This window comes from Mastigoproctus giganteus, chromosome 8, assembly GCF_048544385.1.
Source record: "Mastigoproctus giganteus isolate SK-2022 chromosome 8, ASM4854438v1, whole genome shotgun sequence".
NCBI classification, from domain to species: domain Eukaryota; kingdom Metazoa; phylum Arthropoda; class Arachnida; order Uropygi; family Thelyphonidae; genus Mastigoproctus; species Mastigoproctus giganteus.
Window position 1 is genome coordinate 199,214,482 of NC_143582.1, and position 20,025 is coordinate 199,234,506.

The 20,025-nt window shown below is 35.3% G+C and overlaps 1 protein-coding gene across 1 annotated transcript in view; it reads left to right on the forward strand.

Annotated features, from left to right (window-relative positions):
- Nucleotides 1-19,645, forward strand: part of LOC150082163 (bestrophin-2a-like) — an 86,426-nt gene extending 66,781 nt beyond the window's left edge. Inside the window, exons 8-11 of the mRNA XM_090379149.1 lie at nucleotides 3,662-3,814; nucleotides 7,000-7,080; nucleotides 9,851-10,002; nucleotides 18,190-19,645. Coding sequence (XP_090235275.1) covers nucleotides 3,662-3,814; nucleotides 7,000-7,080; nucleotides 9,851-10,002; nucleotides 18,190-18,970 — 1,167 coding nt within the window. The 3' untranslated portion in view covers nucleotides 18,971-19,645. The remainder of the gene's footprint in view (nucleotides 1-3,661; nucleotides 3,815-6,999; nucleotides 7,081-9,850; nucleotides 10,003-18,189) is intronic.
- The last annotated feature ends 380 nt before the right edge of the window (nucleotides 19,646-20,025 follow it).

Here is a 20,025-nt window from a genome sequence, read left to right on the forward strand (position 1 = left end):
GCCTTTTCTGTCTGTTAGACAGATTGTCTAACAGACAGAAAAGGCTAGGTAAGTTATTATATGAAAGCATACTCTACTGATAAACATGTCTATGGTTGTATTTTAATATAAAATGTGTAGTGCAAGTGAAATTTAATTTACAGTGCGGTGTTGAATTTAAAAGAACTCCTGCTTTTTAAAAATCTTCATTTTCCTCTTGTTTTGGCCAGAAAATCTTTTTCCTTCTGCTTACAGTTACCCAATTCTGGTTTTTTGAAAGTCAAACATTAGCAGCTAGGCAACCTTAAGTAAATCTAAGGAGCTTACTCTACATTAGGTTTAAAAGTTAGATTTAATCAAGATGTTTCAAGCTGATCTGAAAAGTAATTTCATTTTTAACTTGACCAGTAATTCTAGATTTCTTCAACCTGCTATTCATTCACCTACTCTGTTTCTCCTCTGTGTTAATGATCTTTCATTGACTGGAAATCCTTCCAATAGTTTGGCTGAGGATAGTATACTATTCCACTTTCAACAAATTCTGCTCCACATTGGAAGAAGGAAACACTCCTAAAACCTGATCCTGTCCTATTTCTTGCAAAAAAAAAAAAAAAAAACCCCACCTTCTCCCTTGTTGTTCTTCAACAGAACCCTAATTCTAGCTGAGATCATACAGACACTGGTGAAAAAACCAGCTACACTGGAATGCAGGAGAAGTGAGTGTCCTTTGGATGTTCAACAAAATGCACTATCCCATCTAGAATATTTGTATAGGCAGCCTCTATTCATCCTGGTTGAATTTCAAATAGGGAACCCACTTCATAATAGCTAAAATATCCCAAAAGCATCACTGACTTAACCACCACCACCACCAGCTTGTATACCATCTTACACACACAGTCTGGACGAAATGCCTCGTGCTTCTCTTGGGAACTTTGTATATAGTAAAATTTGCATTTGTTGGGCCAATCGCAGCTTTCCTGTCATCAAGAGTCCAGTGTTTTTTTAGTTTTAGCCCATATTAGCTTTTTATGTTAAGCTGTTAACATTGGTCTTTTTCAGGGAAGCCTACTTCAGTTATTGTTATGCAGTTCTGCTCACTGGGGTCTCTCAGAAATTGTCTGATGAGGTTCTTGGTTAACATTTGCAGCTTCTTGCAAAATTGTATCAATTTGCAGGTTTATGCTTGATTTTTGTCTGACATCATTCTTCAAACCCTTAACAAACAGTCACAAGGCACCAAGTTGACTGGCCAGCATGTGAGATGGGTGCATTTCAATTAAATTGTATCCTTCTCTCTCAAAGGTAAAACCTTATGATTCATATGAAAGGCCAGCAAATTCAGCTAATTATTTTATAGGATGTTTCACTTGTCAAGTGCTATCACTCCTTTTTGGACTCTTTTCTGCACACACATCTCTGGTGTGGGGAAACCCTTGTGTTTTCAATCACAGCTATTATTCCTCTAAATAACCAGTGCATGACTGTAAATAATTGGTGCATATCATAACCAGTGCATAGTGTTTTTACTACCTTAGATACATTTGTTTATTGAAGTATTTTTAATTATATTGAATTTGAATGAAAATCATGCCTCACACCAAGCAAAGAAAAGGGCTCAAGAGTTTGGAGTGCTGTGGCTCTGGGAAGAACTGTGGGGCCTAGTTGTCCTCCAAATCATGACCTTATGAGATGTACGACTTGTTTGATATTGGCAGAGCTATCAGTAATGGGATATGATATTACTAGGGGATGCCTTTGTATGTTCTCAATGTAAGAAGTGTGAGAATATTAGGCACCAGTGCTGCATTGTTATGGGCCTTTGACAGCTTGAAGAACAGGGTGGATGCCCTTGAAGGAATTAAATTGGGCACCCATCAAACTCTCAATGCCAGAGCTTGCACTTGGTTATCAGGCAACCCCCAACACAGAATGCACTGGTCCCACAGAAGCAAGTTGTTGTCTGTGGTTCTGTTGTCAGGAAAACAAGAACTATATTGTGAAAAAAAAAGGTGGAGTAGGGCCAAGGTATGTCTGTCAAGAGCAGATATCATCTTCTAAGGGTAAAAAGGTTTTTGAACACATTGGTACTAATGACAGTAAGAGTAGATCTGCAGGCTTATTAAAAAGTATAGGGAAATGTTGAAAAAAAGCTGCAAGTTAGGGTTAAATTTGAAAATGGCTGCAATTCTGCCTGGACATGCTAGGAGAGAGTATATAATGAGATCTTTGTCAATCAGTTCAGCCCTGGAGAGATTGCGCAAGGATCATGTGGTAGAATTTTTCAGCCTGGTCTGTGCTTGTTAACAGGAGAGACTGCTTCTCTCCTGATACACTTAAATAGAAAGAGTGCAAGAATATTTGCCAATGCTATCGAGGCAGTGTTAGGTGGGTTAGAAAACTTCTAGTTTGGGGGGTACACAGACTAACAGATTGGCAATAGATGCAGGTAGAGGTGAAAATGATCTTGCACTGCTTTTATTGGAATGAGCAGCTGCCTTGAAAGCAAGGTAATATAACTTTTTTTTACTTCTGAGAGAGACGAATCCAATTTAATTGAAATCCACCCATCTTGCCTACTGGCTGATCAACTTGCTGCTTTGTGACTGTTTGTTTACTATGGGATTTAGCTATTGTGGGGGGGGACCAATAGGGCTGCTTTTTCGTATATCTGATTATCACACCTTTTCTTTTCCTGATAAAGAATAAGACAAAGTAAGCAAAACAGTCACAAGACACAAAGTTGACTGGCCATCATGTGAGATGGGTGCATTTCAATTAAATTGCATCCTTCTCTCTCAAAGGCAAAACCTTATGATTCATATGAACCCATATAGAATAGTAGAAGTGTTGTTTTCCTTTCTGTATTCTAAGCCTATGAAAAAAAGCGAAGTTTTATCTTTTAAGTAATTTTTACAAAAGTGTTTTTTACACAAAAATTAAGTATGCAAAATGCAGAACTCTGCAAAATTAAGGTGTCTATTTTGTAGATTTAAAAATATCCCATTAGTTTTGTCAAATTTGAAATGTAACTCCAACTAATATATTGGATAAGAAATGGTATAGTGATGCTTACTGCATCTGAAAATTCTTTATCAGAAAGAGAGAGAAGCCATGTGTAACAATTCCTCTGGAATCTTCTTCAGCAGTGAACAAATAAGCAATTGAAAATTGAATTAAAACACTGCATACTCTTGTAAGTGCAAGAGTATGCAGTGTTTTAATTCATTCTCAGTTTTACAGTCATTCTTAGTTCACACAGAGGATGACTGTAAAATCATTTGGTTAAATAAACAGATTTAACTGGTTTATTTTTAGTTGAAGAACCCCCAGTTAAAATAAGGGAATTGGAAACATTTCATGTTTCCCCATTCCTTTACTTAAACTGAGTAATATTTGAAATGTCATTGTGATAAAGGTAGATTTGGCTTTATTGTTTTCTTTCATTAACTGAAAGAAAACACTCAACAGGTTTTTCTTTCTTACCAGTAATAAATAATTTTTGGATGCTGTTAAGTTTTCATTATGGTTTTGTAATTCTTTAAATGATTCCTTTTCTTGTGATGTTAGTGAATTAAGTAATTACTTTTTTTTTTAAATTAAAGGATAGTTTTTTGCTAGACCAAGTTTATTTTATACCTGAAGTAAAATTCAGTACTTAATTGTCCTCTTTTCTGTGTAGGTTGTAACTCTTGCTATATACACTTATTTTTTGGCTACTGTGATGGGACGGCAGTACTTGGATCCTGGTAAGGGTTATCCAGGCCACGAAGTTGATCTCTATATACCAATTTTTACAATACTTCAGTTTTTCTTTTATATGGGTTGGATTAAGGTAAACAACTTTTTATTCAGTTAATTTATTTATTTATTTATAATCTTTCAAAATTATGGAGTGTATATGTACGCAGCCCTCCAAAAGAGTATCCACCCACATCAGCTTCGCATTGATATCATTTCCACTCGCTTCAGTGGTATACATTCCTGTGTGGCCACTATTACACACTTCAACTGCCTGAGTAGTCTTTACACCAATGAATGATAGACTGAATAGGTGACTGGTTGAGCTGCCAACATGGGACGTGTTGGTTGGGCCTTCACCCAATGTTACACTTCATCCTATAGCTGTCCATAGGGTTCAAATCAGAATGCTGATCATTTCAGCTTTTGTATGTTCATGTGTTCGTAAACCTTTCTTAAGCAGTATGGTGGGGCATTATCCTGTTGAAACAAACATGAGTCTGTACCAAAGAAGTACTACATCGAGGAGAGCATAGAATTGTCCAGAACATGAAGGTAGGTGTTAATATTTATGTGCTTCCTGCACTACCACCAAAGGTGCTAAGCCATGCCACAAAAAGTAGAGCAACACAGTCATCGCCACCTCCTTCAAACTTCATTGTTGGCACACTAACTTAGCAGCAGACATTCTCCAAGTATCCTTGACACCTGCCATCTGATCAGAATAAGGCATAGCAAAATTCATCTCTACTCTATAGGAGTGATTTCCACTCCTCTATGGCATTACGATATTCATTACTTCATGCAAAATGAGCCCACATTGCAGTTGGTGTTTGTTCAGAACTTAATCCCTTTTTGACATGTTAAAGTCCTGGTTGATGATTTGCAGGGATATCTGAGGTTGTTGTTGTTATTTGGTTTTTAGGAGCATTAGCAACTAAGGCCATATTGCTCCGAGGATATGCGGTGGTCATTCCCCGACCTTTCACATCCTCCATATTTGGTAGTCACGGGCTCGACCCCAGTCTAATCAAGAAGCGTGTGCTATGCACTGCTGCTCCTGCCCACCTGGCTATCTGAGTACCTTCTGCTTGCATGGAGTGCACTTTCATAGTCTTGTAGTCTTCTTGTGAATTGCTGAATGAATGGTGGTACTGTCACTCTTTCATCATTATAACCCCGACAGTTGACTTTTGATAGTGTGGACTTGCTGTGGACAACTAGACAGCTAATTTGTGTTGCTCACATCTTCCTTATATACTGATTTGAGTCTTTTCTTTATTCAGGATGATCCATAAGGCTAGCAGGTGGTGTCTAGATACTTTTTTGGAGTGTGTGTGTGTGTGTGTGATCAAGTGGAAGAATGAAGTTATAAAGTACAATTCATATTCTTTTAAATTGGTTTTAAAATTTTGAATTGAATTTAAAATTTTGAAAAACTATGCAGTAACCATGTTTAGCTTCTTTAATTTGTTGTGATAAATTGGTAAATTGAAAAGTTGTTTAAATAGCATCATTTGGGCAACCAGATAGTTTGGGTAATCAATATCCCATTGTATTTTGAAGTTCCATTTTAAACATAAAAATGATTTTATGCCACAGTGAATTAATGTGAAATATAAATAGCCAATTAAACTGTGTGAATTTATTTTGTATGAAGTATTACAATGAGAATATTCCCACAAATTAACATTCCATGTTGAATCCTGTCTTCAGTGAAGATTGAAAAGCCAGACAAACTATACAAGGCAGAAAACTGGATTCAATATGGAATCCAGCAATATAGCCAATTATTAAATAGTTCTATTATGTGGACATTTGATAACAATTCTCTGGTTTAATATTAGTGCTATTTATATTTCACATAAACTTGTTGTTTGTAACAAGTTGTTACAAACAACAATGTAATTTCATTCCCTTAACACAAAATTTTATGCTGATTTTTGTCTGTACGCTCATAATTTTTTTTTTTTCTTGCCACTTTTATTTGAATTGAAGATAAATGCTTTATTAAATTATATTATGTTAACAGATCTATAGAATATCTCAGCAGTTACTTTCTTTTTTAAACATCACAAGCCTTACCCTTTGTGTTTTTGGTCGTTCACAAAAAATTAACTGTTCCTTGTCTGTCCTGGATCAGGTGCCCAATCATTCAAGGAGGCCAATGCCGTTTTTTCCCAATTGAATTGCCCTCCTTATACACTAATGCACATGGAAATCTCCATGGTTGGATACATTCACGTGTGCTCTTTATTAATAGTTTGTATAATTTCTGTGGATTGTAAATTATTTTGGTTTATTACTTTACACTACCATACATATAAGACTGGGCAAAAAATTAATTTTGATATTTTTCCTTCTGAAAGTAGTAAGTCTTGTGAATTTTGATGAGCTGAATTCAAATTTAAGTCAAATATTGTCAGTACCTGTAGGTTTAGAAAGGAATGCAGGTCAAGCTTATTGAAATTATTAATGAAATTTTAACAAGTATTACAATAAACAGCATAAAAATAATCAATGCAGCTATGGTGTTGACACTGCTCATAGAAGCCTGAAACTTTGCAATAACAAATTGGGTTGTGGTTTGATTGCATTGATTCTTTTTATGAGCTTATTTCTAATTGGTACATTCCATAAGAGACTCCATTATTTATTGATGAGAAGGCAAGCAAACTAGTAGTTTCCTTTGTCAATGAATTGAGTACATTTCTGCTTCATTAGAACAAAATTCGTTCAATTCATCATCAAAACAGAATTAAAAAATTGATTTTAAAATTAGCTTGGTCCCTTTTGCTGGGTGATTATTTTCAACTTAGTATTTAACACATACTCATCTTAACTGTTTTAAATGCTGAACTAAAATAGCACTATACTTCTCCATTTGGAGCAGTGCTTTTTATGTGATTCTAAGATTTTTCTAAGATAATTTTATGTGTAGAAGTGTCTCCTCATATGTAGGTTGCTCATTGCTCTATACAAATGGAGTCTGATCCTTACCTGTACAATATGGAAATTTTAAATATTGCACAAGCAACAAATAAAATAAAGATATCATTTTATTGAGAAAATAAGTGTGCAGATATGGAATCAAAGGAGCAGCCAGCATTGACGAGTATACTTAAAGTAGCATTCAGCTCCTTAAAGTATTCTAACTAGCTGTGGTTTTGGATATTCTTCTGTGTAAAAGTTACTAAGGTTAATGCATGTATAACATGCTATTTATGATTCTATTTCATTAAAATTTCAAGTTAAAATTGATTTATATTTATATTAAAGGTGGCCGAGCAACTCATAAACCCATTTGGGGAAGATGATGATGATTTCGAACTTAATTGGTGCTTAGATCGCAATTTACAGGTGAGTTATTTAAATGTCAAATTAAGCCAGTTAAAATTAAGTTAATATTTTAACACTTACTTCAGAATTTTAAATTAACTTAACTTAAAGGTACCTGAGTAAGGATTCCTTGTCCCATTTAAAACTAAACACTTTCATCAGATTCAATCAAAAAGTGTAGTGCAACAAAACACTCACTTATTTGCTGAACCAGTGTTCAGCTGTGCAGTGTTATGACAATTTTTTTTGTGTGGATATCGTATTTAATATTTAAATTATCTATATAATATCGGTGTAAATACACCATAGATAACTCTTAAACGAAAAAACTATGATAGTAGTGTAAAAAGGGCATCATTTTATCTCTATCTCATATTGTGCGCCTCCTTCACAACGAGTAGCCATGTATTGCACTACCTCGAATAAGTAACGCTTTACTAAAAGAGAAGACCATATTGTTACTTATTTTTATTTGGCACCACAACCCAGGCTGCACCGTTTCAAGGCTCATTGGCCTCTCATCAGTGGGTGGGCAAGTACCCTGGTATTGCAGACAAGACAATCCAGTTGTGAAGATAATCCCACAATATGAGAGATGCCAAAAGGTGTACATGATAATGTTTAAGTCAAACTAAATGCAGCAAAGCATCATATGCTCAAGAGTATAAATTATCTATATGATATCAGTGTAAATACACCATAGATAACTCTTAAAAGAAAAAACTACGATAGTAGCGTAAAAAAGGCATTTTATTTTATGATGCCCTTTTTACACTACTATCGTAGTTTTTCGTTTAAGAGTTATCTATGGTGTATTTACACCGAAATCATATAGATAATTTATACTCTTGAACATATGATGCCTTGCTGCATTTAGTTTGACTTAATATTTAGAAGACCAGTACAGAAATAGAAAAGGATCGAAAAGTGATGATGGAAGTTGTTAGAACTGATAACAGAAATCAAAAAACTTGTGAAATACTGGAATGAATATGGGTTCTATACAAAACACATCAGAAATGGGAGGTATTTTGTAAATATCAGCAGTTTTAGTAGCTGTCAGATGTATACACACTGTTGAGAAACACATAGGAGATTTATAGTGAATGTTGTTATTACTGCAAAATATATTCTGTTGAACTGAAAGCATGAAATGTAACATATGGTTGTACTTTGTTAGAATGGTGTGTTGTCCAAAAATCTAACCTAGAAAAATCTCCAAAATTGCAATCTTTTAATATACAGGTGAGCATCTCCAATAATCGGAAATTCCAAGACTTAAGCATAAGGATTTCAAATTTTGGGACTTCATCACTTGTGTATTAATTTTAATCATTTTAATTTGCATAATGTAGAAGGCAAAATAGTATCTTGATAAATTGTGAATAAATTAGAAATAATTAAATTGAAACTATAAATAATAAAATTTATGAATACTACTAAAATGTGTCACAATAATATTATAAGGTTGCAAGGAATCAGAAAAATGCCGACTCATGTGAATCTGGATTAGGCATGTTTAACTCTGTGTAATGTGAGAAATGCTAATTTACGGAAATTGCCATTCATAAATTAGTATTTGTATTATTTTGGTAACTGGAATAATGAAATTAAACAAAATATTTTACAAGGGGTGTTCAAAAAAGATTTGTATTCACCCACAAGTAGTTGTGATAGAAAGATATATATATTTTTTCATGTTTGTTTTATACCTGGAAATCTCTATAGCAACAACATAAATTTTGATCCGAGAATTCATTTTTCTTTTCTCTAGCATTGAAAGAAGTGTCACATGGATAAAGTAGAATACAGATCAGTGAGTTGGTTCCTCTTTCTGCAAGAGGAAATGCCCAAAACAATCCATGAAGAAATTGTCGATGTTTATGGAGAAGACTGCTCGAATGACACCGTTGCTGCCCATTAGTATATACATTTCAAATGTGGAAGAACATGATGTGAAATGGAGGTGCATGACAAAGAAATCCTAGGATGTCCAGCAACTGCTGTAACAGAAGTGTTGCAAAAATTGGGGCATCAATCCTACATCACTGTATTAGCATCAAAGATGTTTGTTATTTAGTTTTTAGGAGCATTAGCAACTAAGGCCATATTGCGGTGGTCATTCCCTGACCTTTTCGCATCCTCCATATTTGGTGGTGACGGGATCGAACCCCAGTCTAATCAAGAAGCGTGTGTTATGCACTGCTGCTCCTTCCCACTTGGCGCGCATTATAGCCTCAGTTGCTGATGCGCCAATAAAACCCAAAACAACAAAAAAAACAACATCCCACTTGGCTACGGAGGTGCCAGTATCAAAGAACTAGCTGCTGTAGGTCTTTTATGCTAATACTGACTGCTATAGAGAATATCATCCATCAACGGTTTCATATGAGTAAAGTGTCTGCTAGATGCCATCCAAGACTTCTCACCCCTTACCAGAAGGAGGAAAGGGCACAATATGCAACACAGTGTTGTTAACTTGCCAGGAAAAACTGAAATGTGACAATATTCCAGTGAGGTGATTTCTGCTGCCAATTCATTGTTTTGAAGGACAATCAGAGGACTTGTACAAAACTGGGGAAGTGTATTAAGAGGTGGCAAAAATGTGTCATTTTGTCTTAGGATTGTTGAAAAAGTTTTTCCTGGCATTTGTTTCTAAGTTCTATCACTACTTCTGGGGGAATACAAATCATTTTTGAACTCCCCCTTGTACAGTTTGTAGAAAGATTAAGTTCTTTGTAATTATGTTATTTAATTATAATTTCTTGTTTTTACTTACTCCATCATTCAGGTTTCTTTTATGATTGTTGATGAAATGTATCAGAAACATCCAAGACTGGTAAGGGATATGTACTGGGATGAATTAGAGCCTCAGTTACCATATACAAAATCTTCAGTTCAGCTGCGTACACAGCCTCACCTTGGTTCTGCTATTCATCTTGAGTAAGTACTTTTCTTTTCTGTGGTTTATATACAGACTTGTGGGATCTTGCCTTGCATTTCATCCTATTCACATATTTTTGTTTAATAAATTATATACAAAAAGTATATTCATATGTAAAGTATATACACTGAGTTGACTTTCATTAAAACCCCTACCCCCCATGTATGAATGGACTAGTGCATTAGCATTAGTAGAGGCATTTGATGCAAGAAAGCAAGCTTATGCAGCATCAGCCAAAAAATAAATAAATAAATAAAAAATAACCACTTCCACTTCACCCCTCTATTCGTTCGAAATACCTGTCCAGCTGAGCCTTAAACTTATTTAGGCTATCAGCTTCCACGACAAGGGATGGAAGTCTGTTACATGACCCTAGTGAAGTCTCAAAGTTGAAAACAGTTAGTATAAGATTGTAGTTTGCACAAGTCACAATCAATTTTGGTATCTGTGAGGATGTAGGGTTGATGTCAAGATTTTTCTGACAACCTAGGTTTTATCTAGGTTGCCACAAGATAAAATTGTGGGGGCAAGGTGTGCAGGCACCAGTACCTAACTGACAATCAATGTGGTTAAGTGCTCCTGTATTGTGGTGTCACAAGTCTACCATTACTGGCTCAACAGCAGCTGAACAAACAGCCAAATGTCACAAGTGGGGTAGCCACATGTGGTTGACATCCATGGTGAACATTGTTTATATTTTCTCATAATGCAGTAGCCCAGCTAACCACCTAATACAACATAGGGATAACAAGACCAATATCCACATGAACTATGCACCAAACTTTAGTTTATATAGGCTATGGCAGTCAATGGCTATAACTGTTACCCCTGCTCACTGCAAGACAAGGAATTGTGCCTTGCATGCATATGTCAGCACCAACATTGGACTGGCGACATGTGGAAATCTGTCACTTGGTCTGATGAATCCTGTTTACAACTCTGTTATGCTGATGAATATTTCATTTTCGGTTGCTACCTCTCGTGTTTCCCGAGCCAAAAGCTCATTCGCGTTAGACTAACAAAATTAACACATCTTGCACTAAATTTAAAATTAATCTTATTTTGGCCTTTAGCCCCAGCAGTTATCTAAGAAACTTAAGAATTTGATAACTAGGTTACTACACCTATCATTGGGGAGTGTGCGTTACTATCAAACAACACAGCACAACACTTAACAATACATGTAAAGTACATCAAACATAGTGACTTCTTTGTCACTGGGTTACAGGAGCCCCTCACCACTCCTGGGGATTTTAATGACTCATTGATTGACTACTTATGTTGTCAAAGTGGTTTGCCTTCATATAAAAATATGTCTAACAAATTCCTTAAAACACAAAATAATTTCAACAGATTGAAATACCTTACTTGGCTGAAATACACTAATTCCAATTTCTTACATTTTATTCCAGAAATATGTGTAATTTCATTATACATTTTTCCATATATCCTCATATAGCACACAGTGCCCTGTAATATGATCTGAGATCTCAACACTTCTACTAGAACAAATCTTGACATAATTATTCTGAATTCTACTAATCTATCGCCGAATCAGTGTTCAGTTACAACCAGTTACATTTAAACCTAGTTCCAGTCAATTAGCACACTCCTCATTATTGTTACATCACTCAGATAGCCATAACTCTTCCCTAATCAGAGCCACTCCACTTCTCTTGCCAAACCTGGTCTATCTCAACTTGGAACCTTTTTCTGTCTTGTTTAACATCTTGCTTGTTACACACTATTTTGATCTTGATATGTCTCTATACCCATTATTTCATCACGTTGCATATTCACCAAGTATTTCTTAATAATAACAAAGTCTGCAGGTTTTTCTTCCTGCTAATACATTTAAACATCATTTGAAATGATCCAAAAAGTCAGGTCACAACCAGAAGTGCAAATTGCTGCGCAGAGATAAATTGTTTCTGTATTATACTGAACTCAGCTCCGAAGCACCATGCTCCAGCAGCATAAGACATAATCAACACAAAGATGCATTTATACAATAGATGGAGCAGAAAGTTAGTCTGTCATCAGAAAGGTCAGTCTCTCTTCCATGACTTTGCTATTGACAACTCTAGTTTATTTTCTACAGTCCACTTACAATCTCCATTATATGTTTGCTTTTTCTTCTATTTCCTTTCTAGAGTTGCCCTTTACCACAATAGCCTGATCATCAGCATATGCATAAAGCTCAGTCACCCCAATCTTTTTCCAACAATTCATCCATTATAGTGTACTACAGGAAGGGACCAGCAATAGAACCCTGCAGAGACCTTCTAGTTGTCTGCTTCCTTATTTTGTTATGGAGAGTTTGAACTACCACCACTCTCTCTCACTTAGATAACTTCATATTGCTTCATATAATGTTACAGTAATTCCATTGTTCAAAGCCTCCACAGGACACTCTCCCACCAGATCCTATCAGAAGCTTACTTAAAGTTCAAAAAGTATCTCTGTCGCATATTTTTCTGAGGCATACTTTGTGCCAGCTGTCATATCCTTAATGGTATCCTCTGCTGATCTACTCTTCCAGATAGTGCCTGATAGATAACATACCCTTACTTACATATGTCCAGTATCTTCTTTACAACTAATTTCTCATATGACTTACCTACTATAGATATGTAAGAAATTGGCCTATGTGTACTTCTTTAGCATCTCAATCATGGCTCTTCAAAATTTTGATTCTGCAACCTTCCTTTTTTTTTGGGGGGGGGGGGGAAACACTCCTTGTATGCAGGAATTATGTAGATCCAGAGGTATATCTGGCACATTTTCAGCAAAATGTTTAACAGCTGCCTTTATCTCTGCCAGACCAAATTTACCACTTCATCTCTAGTATACATTTTGATTCAGTTTTTTCACTTCTCTTTGATATACATAATCACTTTTCATTGTCTTGTGGAAAGAGAGCACTCAAAATCACACTTAGTTTTTCCAGTCCTAAGCACCTCCATACCATATCAGATGATCTAACAGTATAAAACACCTTATCTAATTTTAACTTGTCTGTAATTGTCTTATCGGAAAGTCCCCAGACATCCTTATTTCTTACTCCCCTTACAAAATTCTTTTATGATTCTTGCTTACACCTCATCATTTTATTATATTCCCTTTTTTCAATAATGTACTGCCCTGTCACAGTGACCACACATGAGTTGAGCCCTGCAGTACTTTGATACATTCCCATAACCTAGACACTTAAGTGGTTCCCAACCAGTGTGCCACTGCCCTTTTCAAGTGTGCTGCGAAATTAGGAAAAATTCCATTGAGTTCAATGGCAATTACTATTTTAATGTGCCGTTAATATTCGTCTTTTACTTAAAGTGTAACTTGAGTGAAAAAAGATTGGGAACCACTGACTTAAACTATGATAATATCATGGTTTTGGTACCAAACCAATTCAAATATACCTGCTCTCTCTGTGTGAGCAACTTTCCAATTCCAGAAGACACTTCCACTATCCAATTTAACTGTTTTTCCCATGGCCTTATTCACCACACAAACAGCAATTTGCTCCTTAATGTCCTCATAAGAATAACCATTATTCTTTTAAATTCCACTCATGTAACTGCTCTGTGAATGTCTATCAATCTCAGGCTATACTCTATATACTATGAGCTTTCTTCCAAGTCTTCTTAGCATTTCTATTTTAAGACCAATCTCAGAAATATTTTCCCAGTTTCTAATAGTGTCCAAATCGTTTAGTGAGTCCATTTCAGTCACCACACCTGCATCTTTAATTCATCTCTTAGATCTTATCTTAACATTTTGTAAAACAGATTTTACTTTCTTTTTTAAGTTCCTGTTGGAACTGCTTCATTTGTTATAAAATGATCCAAATCTGACTTCATCAATACAGAATATATCTTTGTTTCCTCTTTTATCACTTCTTCAACTCCATTTCAGCTGCTACCTGACAATCTTTCATTCTGGCCCTTAAGACTTTTTTTTCAATAAAACTTCTTATAGTCCTCACTTCCCATATCTTGAGGATGGAGCTCATTCACATAACAAAACATAAGGAATGATGTATTCTTACCTCCTGTATGTCTTCAAAACCTGGAATCACTGTTTCATCTGTTGACTCATTATTTTATCATGAGCCCTCACTTCCCATTTCCTCTAGTCTCTACTTTAACAGAGAGCTTTTAATTTGAGGAGGTGTGTCTGAGGATCCACAACTTGAATCACCTAACTTTATCCTCCTCAGCTGTACCTTGAACTAACTTAACCTTGCTCCTCTTATGTCTAGCAAGGGATGACCTCTCCACATATACACAACTGAAAATATTTGACCTTCACTTTATTATAATTTAGACTTAACTTATTCAAAAAACTCAAATCCAAACACCTACAAATCACAAATACAAACAAAATTCAAATCCAAATGAGGTCAGTGTGGCCCTCTCACAAACAAATTAAGAAACTGGTACAAGTCTAACTTTCAAGGTCCAGGGCACAAAATTACAATATTTCCTCTTCTTAATCCACAAATTCAGGGCGCCTCCATAGCCAGGTGGGAAGGAGCAGCAGTGCGTAGCACATGCTTCTTGATTAGACCGACCGGGGTTCGAGCCCGTCACCACCAAATACGGAAGATGCGGAAAGGTCAGGGAATGACCACCGCATATTCCCGGAGAAATATGGCCTTAGTTGCTAATGCTCCTTAAAAAAAAAACAAATACCAAACCACAAATTCAAAATGCTCTGCTTTGCCACCCAGAGAAGTGCCAACCCCAGACCTCAGAGGTGAGAGCAACTGACTTTTCAGCCAAACTTAAAACTTCTAACTCAACACAAATTTAAAATACAATAAATAACTTTAAGAACAATTCAGTATAGAACAGTTCAAGATAGACAGCACAAGTTTGTGACCCAGAAGCTCAAATGATCAATACAATTGGTCCCTGGGGCATGCTGATGAGTATACCCACATGACACCTGGATGTGCTGTTTGGTGTTCGGCAGGCTGGAGGTGGTGGTGTTGTGGTTTGGGGACTGTTTTTGTGACATGCCATGTGTCTGCTGATCACCATTAATCAGTGACTTGACAGAAACACTTACCTTTCTATCATCGGTGACCAAGTACACCCATTCACAATGATAGTGTATTCAGACAACTCTGGCATTTAGCAGGTTGCTAACCAGTTTCAGGAATGTGATAGCGAATTTTTTTTTTCTCACAGAATTCATTATCATGTTTGTGGAAAAGGACATTCGAAGCTATGGCCATCTACCTGACAGTGTAGGCATTACTGGATACAGTGCAATGCATGGGTAGCACTACCCAGGACACCCTGCAACATCTTGTGGAGTCCATACCAAAATGTTTGCAGGCTGTATTATGGGAAAAGGTGGCCCATGAGGTATTAGGTAGGTGTTGCTAATGTAAAGTTAACTCAGTGTGTATATATTGGCCTTCTGAAAAATTAAACTAAGTGGCCAATTTAATTTTGTTTTTACTTATTATTATTTATATTGACAAAGTTGTATCGGAATATCTGTATTCAGTGATATTTCACATACTTTGGCATCTATTGGTAGGGGTTGGGAAGTTCCCAATCTAAATTGTGTTTACTCCATATTGTCTAATTTGATCTTTTAATATTTGGGATCATCTATTTAAGTGATGCACTGCATTATGCAGTGTAGAATTTTATCTATAATCCATGAAACTTCATTGCATGTCTTCTTTCAAATCTTCAAGGGTAAGTAGACTGTTGCAATGCACATCCTTGCTTTCAGGTACCTTCAAAGCAAAAACGTCATGGCATAATGTCCAGTGAACCAAGAGGCCACAGATAACCATAGTTGATAATTCGGTGTGACTAAACATGGAGAGAAGAAAATCCTGAGAAGCATTACAGTGTAAGAAAGTGCACCACCATACATGCTGATCACTTCATTTAGGACATTATTGTTTTATTATAGAAAAGACCTGTAGAAAATGCAGATACCATGCACCTGTTATATGCATGTTGTATCCTTAGCTGGTGTTTTATTCAAAAAATAAAATAAAATATGAACCTACAAATGAACTGGTGAAGCTGTTCTGTAGTTATTACCTTTGGGCCATAGAAGGGAACCTGAACTTAGGTGCAAAGCTTTAAAAGGCTTGTATACAGCAGGTATGAGTGTTGATGGCCCAGTCCTCATTGTTAGCAGCTTTTGAGAGCATCCAATCAACAAACTTTCACTGTTTCTGGAAATCTGGCGATGGTAATTAATGCAGCCATTGGCTTTTATAGGGGTACAAATGAAGAACAATCCACGAATCTTATGCATTGTACTGCTGGTGATTCTACTATATGGCACATTTGTTGTGCACTCACTTTTCCATGTTGACTGCTTGCTGCCAGCTAATCAGTTACCTACAGTACCCAATAAACACTCATTCCTGGAGTCTGGAGCATTCTGCTTCTCAGGTAATCCAAATCTACTGTTGTTTCAGGTTGGTGGACAAGTGCCTAGTCAGCAGATCAAGAACATGATCCACTTCTGAGTCCTTTTATAGAATGTTGCCATCTCATTGCAACTATTGTGTTCTCTCACCTCTCTAATTAATAGAACAACTTGTCAATGATTGTTTTTTCTTTTGGCATCTTATCTGTGCATGTCATTACTTCACTGTTGCTTAAATAGTTATTGCTGCTTTGTATAATTAAACCTATATCGCATCTAGTTTACAGTCCCACTTCGCATCCATTTCTTCTGTTTGTTTATAAAATTATATATATAGTAAACTTCCTTTACAGGACTAGCTTTATATAAACAGAACCCTTTTTTTTTTTTTGGGGACTTTTTCATATTTCATCAATATTTTAGTAATATAATTCAGTTTCTTTTCCCTCATAATGTCTACAAAGCAGTGGTTTATATGTAAGTTGAAAATTTACTTAAATGTATTATGCTTCTTTTTTTTTTTTTTTAATACTATTAAAGAATGAATTTGATTACTGTACCAGCAAAAAAAAAGTGGATAGATAATGATGAATTTAAAAATGGTGAAGAGAGCGTGCAATGCAGTGATAAATGGCTAGACACACTGAGTTGTAAAGAGCTACCTTTACTACCTTCAGAGTATCAAGTTAAGTACAAAATAAATGTTCCCTGCACAGAGATGATTATTTTGAAGTAAACTGTCCCCTTAATTCCTAGAATTTAGTCTCTAATACCTTTTTGCAAAAGCAGAAATCAAGAGAAGGGGGGTTACATCCAGCTTTATTTTTTATTGGAACCTTAAACAAAAGTGATATAAGCAGAAAAGCATTTTAATTGGGAATGCTATAGGTGTTAAAAAAAAAAAATGTGTGGCACTTTGCAGAATTGACCATGGGCCCGAAGAAAAGAACGCTAGAAGCTGGAGACACTATAATCTCCAAAATGAGAGTTATAATAGGAGGAGTTTATTATATAGTATTTTTTTTGATGAAATGTAACATCATGGGCAGTTGTGCCTGCCGATATCTGAGTCCTCCCATTTGTTGCCAAAAATATATTCCATTTGCTGAATTTTTGTTCTATCTTGTGCTTTAATTACATATTTGTGCATAATAATGAGATATGGCAAGTTAACATTAATTAAATTTTTTTATTCTTAATAACCAAATGATTATACATCAGAAATAAATTATAAACAGTTCAGATAACTAGTTTTTTCACTGCCTCAGTTAATAGGCACTTCTTTATTCATCTATATCAGCATGTACTAATAATATCAACCCACTGATACTATACTGGGTTTATTTCTAAAACCAGTATAGTATCGTGGGGCTAAGCAGCCATTTTTCTCTCAGTAGCTCGACAGGATCCATGCAGAAGTAAGCAGACCATATCTGTAGCCTGCTCTGTTGGTAGTTGGCTGCATGCATTTTGTCAGTAAAAATATGGGTATGGGAGGCTTGCAGTCAATAAATGTGAATAGAGTATAGTTGTCATTTAAGAACTATGCTCTACTCATTTAAATTTAATCTCAGCAGTACAAGCAATTGATAGATTTCCTGTTTACCAGTTTCAGAAAAGTTATGAAACTTGCAGATAATAAAGTAGTTCAGCATTTGTGTAGCAATTAATTAACAATTTATTATTAAAGTGACTGTTTGATAATTGAAGTTATATGGACACATTATTGGAGATTAGCATTTTATTTATTATTATTTATTTTTTTTTTTTAGTATTGATCCTGAAGAATCTGAATTTGTACCAATGGAAACTATTATGGAAGAAGATAACGATGATAATAATTACAATAGTCCCCCTACCAGTCCAACTAATGATCTGCTTTCACCAGGCTTTCCTAGATCTGTTAGTGGAAGTAAGACCAATTTAGGCAGTGAAGGGCATGAAACAACTTCACAATCTGGCTTAAAATTATTTTCAGAGTTTCCTGGTACAAAACTACTTAATATGATTATTGGATCAAGTTCTGAAAACGTCGCTTGTACTCCAAAGAAGGATACAAACTTTCTTCCTACATTTATTCTAAAGACCCCTAACCGCAGGTCACGTACAAGTTCTATCACAGAAAGTCTTAACAACCATGCTTTGGAAGGAAGGAAAGAAGATGAACATCTCCTTCAAGAAGTTGTGGTCTCACAACAAGATAAGGGTGATATTCTTGCAGATGATCGCCAGTCTTTAATGTTTGAATTCCAAGTGGAAAGTAATCCACCAGATTATAGCACCCTTTGCAATAATACACCAGCAACTCCTGTTAATATTGAAGATGTTATTAAAAGAGCAGATAATGTAGTTGCCAATTCTGAGGTTTCTAAAGAATGTGGAATAACTGGAGCAGTGGAAAAAGAGCAGCAAGACCCACCTATGTCACCAGTGGAGCAGAAACCATTGTCACCTTATGAGCCGACTTCTTCTCAAGAAAGCCTTTCTCCTTATGTTGATAGTAACCAAAGTACTGTTAGTAGTTATGCTGAGCTTTTGCAACATCCTAAATAATAGAAATAATATTTCTTATTCATTTGTGCGTATATGTTTGATGAGGAGGGAAGACCCTATGGTATACTTAACCAGGGTTTATCAATTTTAGTCTTTCATACTTGTCAAGGTTAGGAGTACTTCCTCTTAATTCTCACTGGCATTTCTAGGGAGGAGGAGTTAAATATTTTGAATTCTGATACCAGATGGAAGATCTCTGGTCTTTTCATTGAAAATGTAGCACAAATTAAATTTTTAGAAAATAAATCTGTACCTCAGGATAAGGGGGGAAAAATCATTTTGGCTATTCAATTAGCCTTGTAAAAGAACTGATCCATACATGACATTATTTACAAACTTCATATGGGTGATGTGATGTTTTTTAAAATACTGGTTAGTTATTCATATTGTTTATATGGCTGCTGTTGTATTGTTATGCTGCCACCCCTCCATCCATTCATAATTAATTTTTGTTTATATATCTTGGAAGGCCAATGCAAATTTTAGCATGTTTTGATATAAAAGAGAAATCTAATGAGATCTTTCTTGAGTTTACTTTATCTGATCTTTGTTTATTACCTTGTAACAAGGTACAAATTCTCAATCATATTCCTTTATGCTCTTTTAGGAGTAGTTTATAGCTGTTATCAGCTGTAATGTTCTTTTTTGCATATTAGATGTTTGCTTCTAGTTAGGTTGCAGGTAGTATGGCAAGTTTTTTTTTTTTTTTTTTTCATCTTGAATTATAATGAAAATAGTTTTTTTTTTAAATTAGTATGTCTAATTAAGATAATGGACTTTTTAATTTATTGGTCTAAATATCACTTTAATTGATATTTACTTATGTATATTCTTGTTTTTATTATTCTCTTCAGTTCTGCAGGCTGCTCGAATAAGAACAGTTAACTAGGTTGTAATAAAATGACATAATTCTTTTTAAGAATTAATAATTTAATGTGCTCTTTAAAATCAGGAATGGCAGGTTCATCTTTAGGTACAAATAATTGGTCTTATTGAGACTAGCATTTATTTTTTATTTTTTATATATGATGTATCGTATCTGAAGATGTAAACTG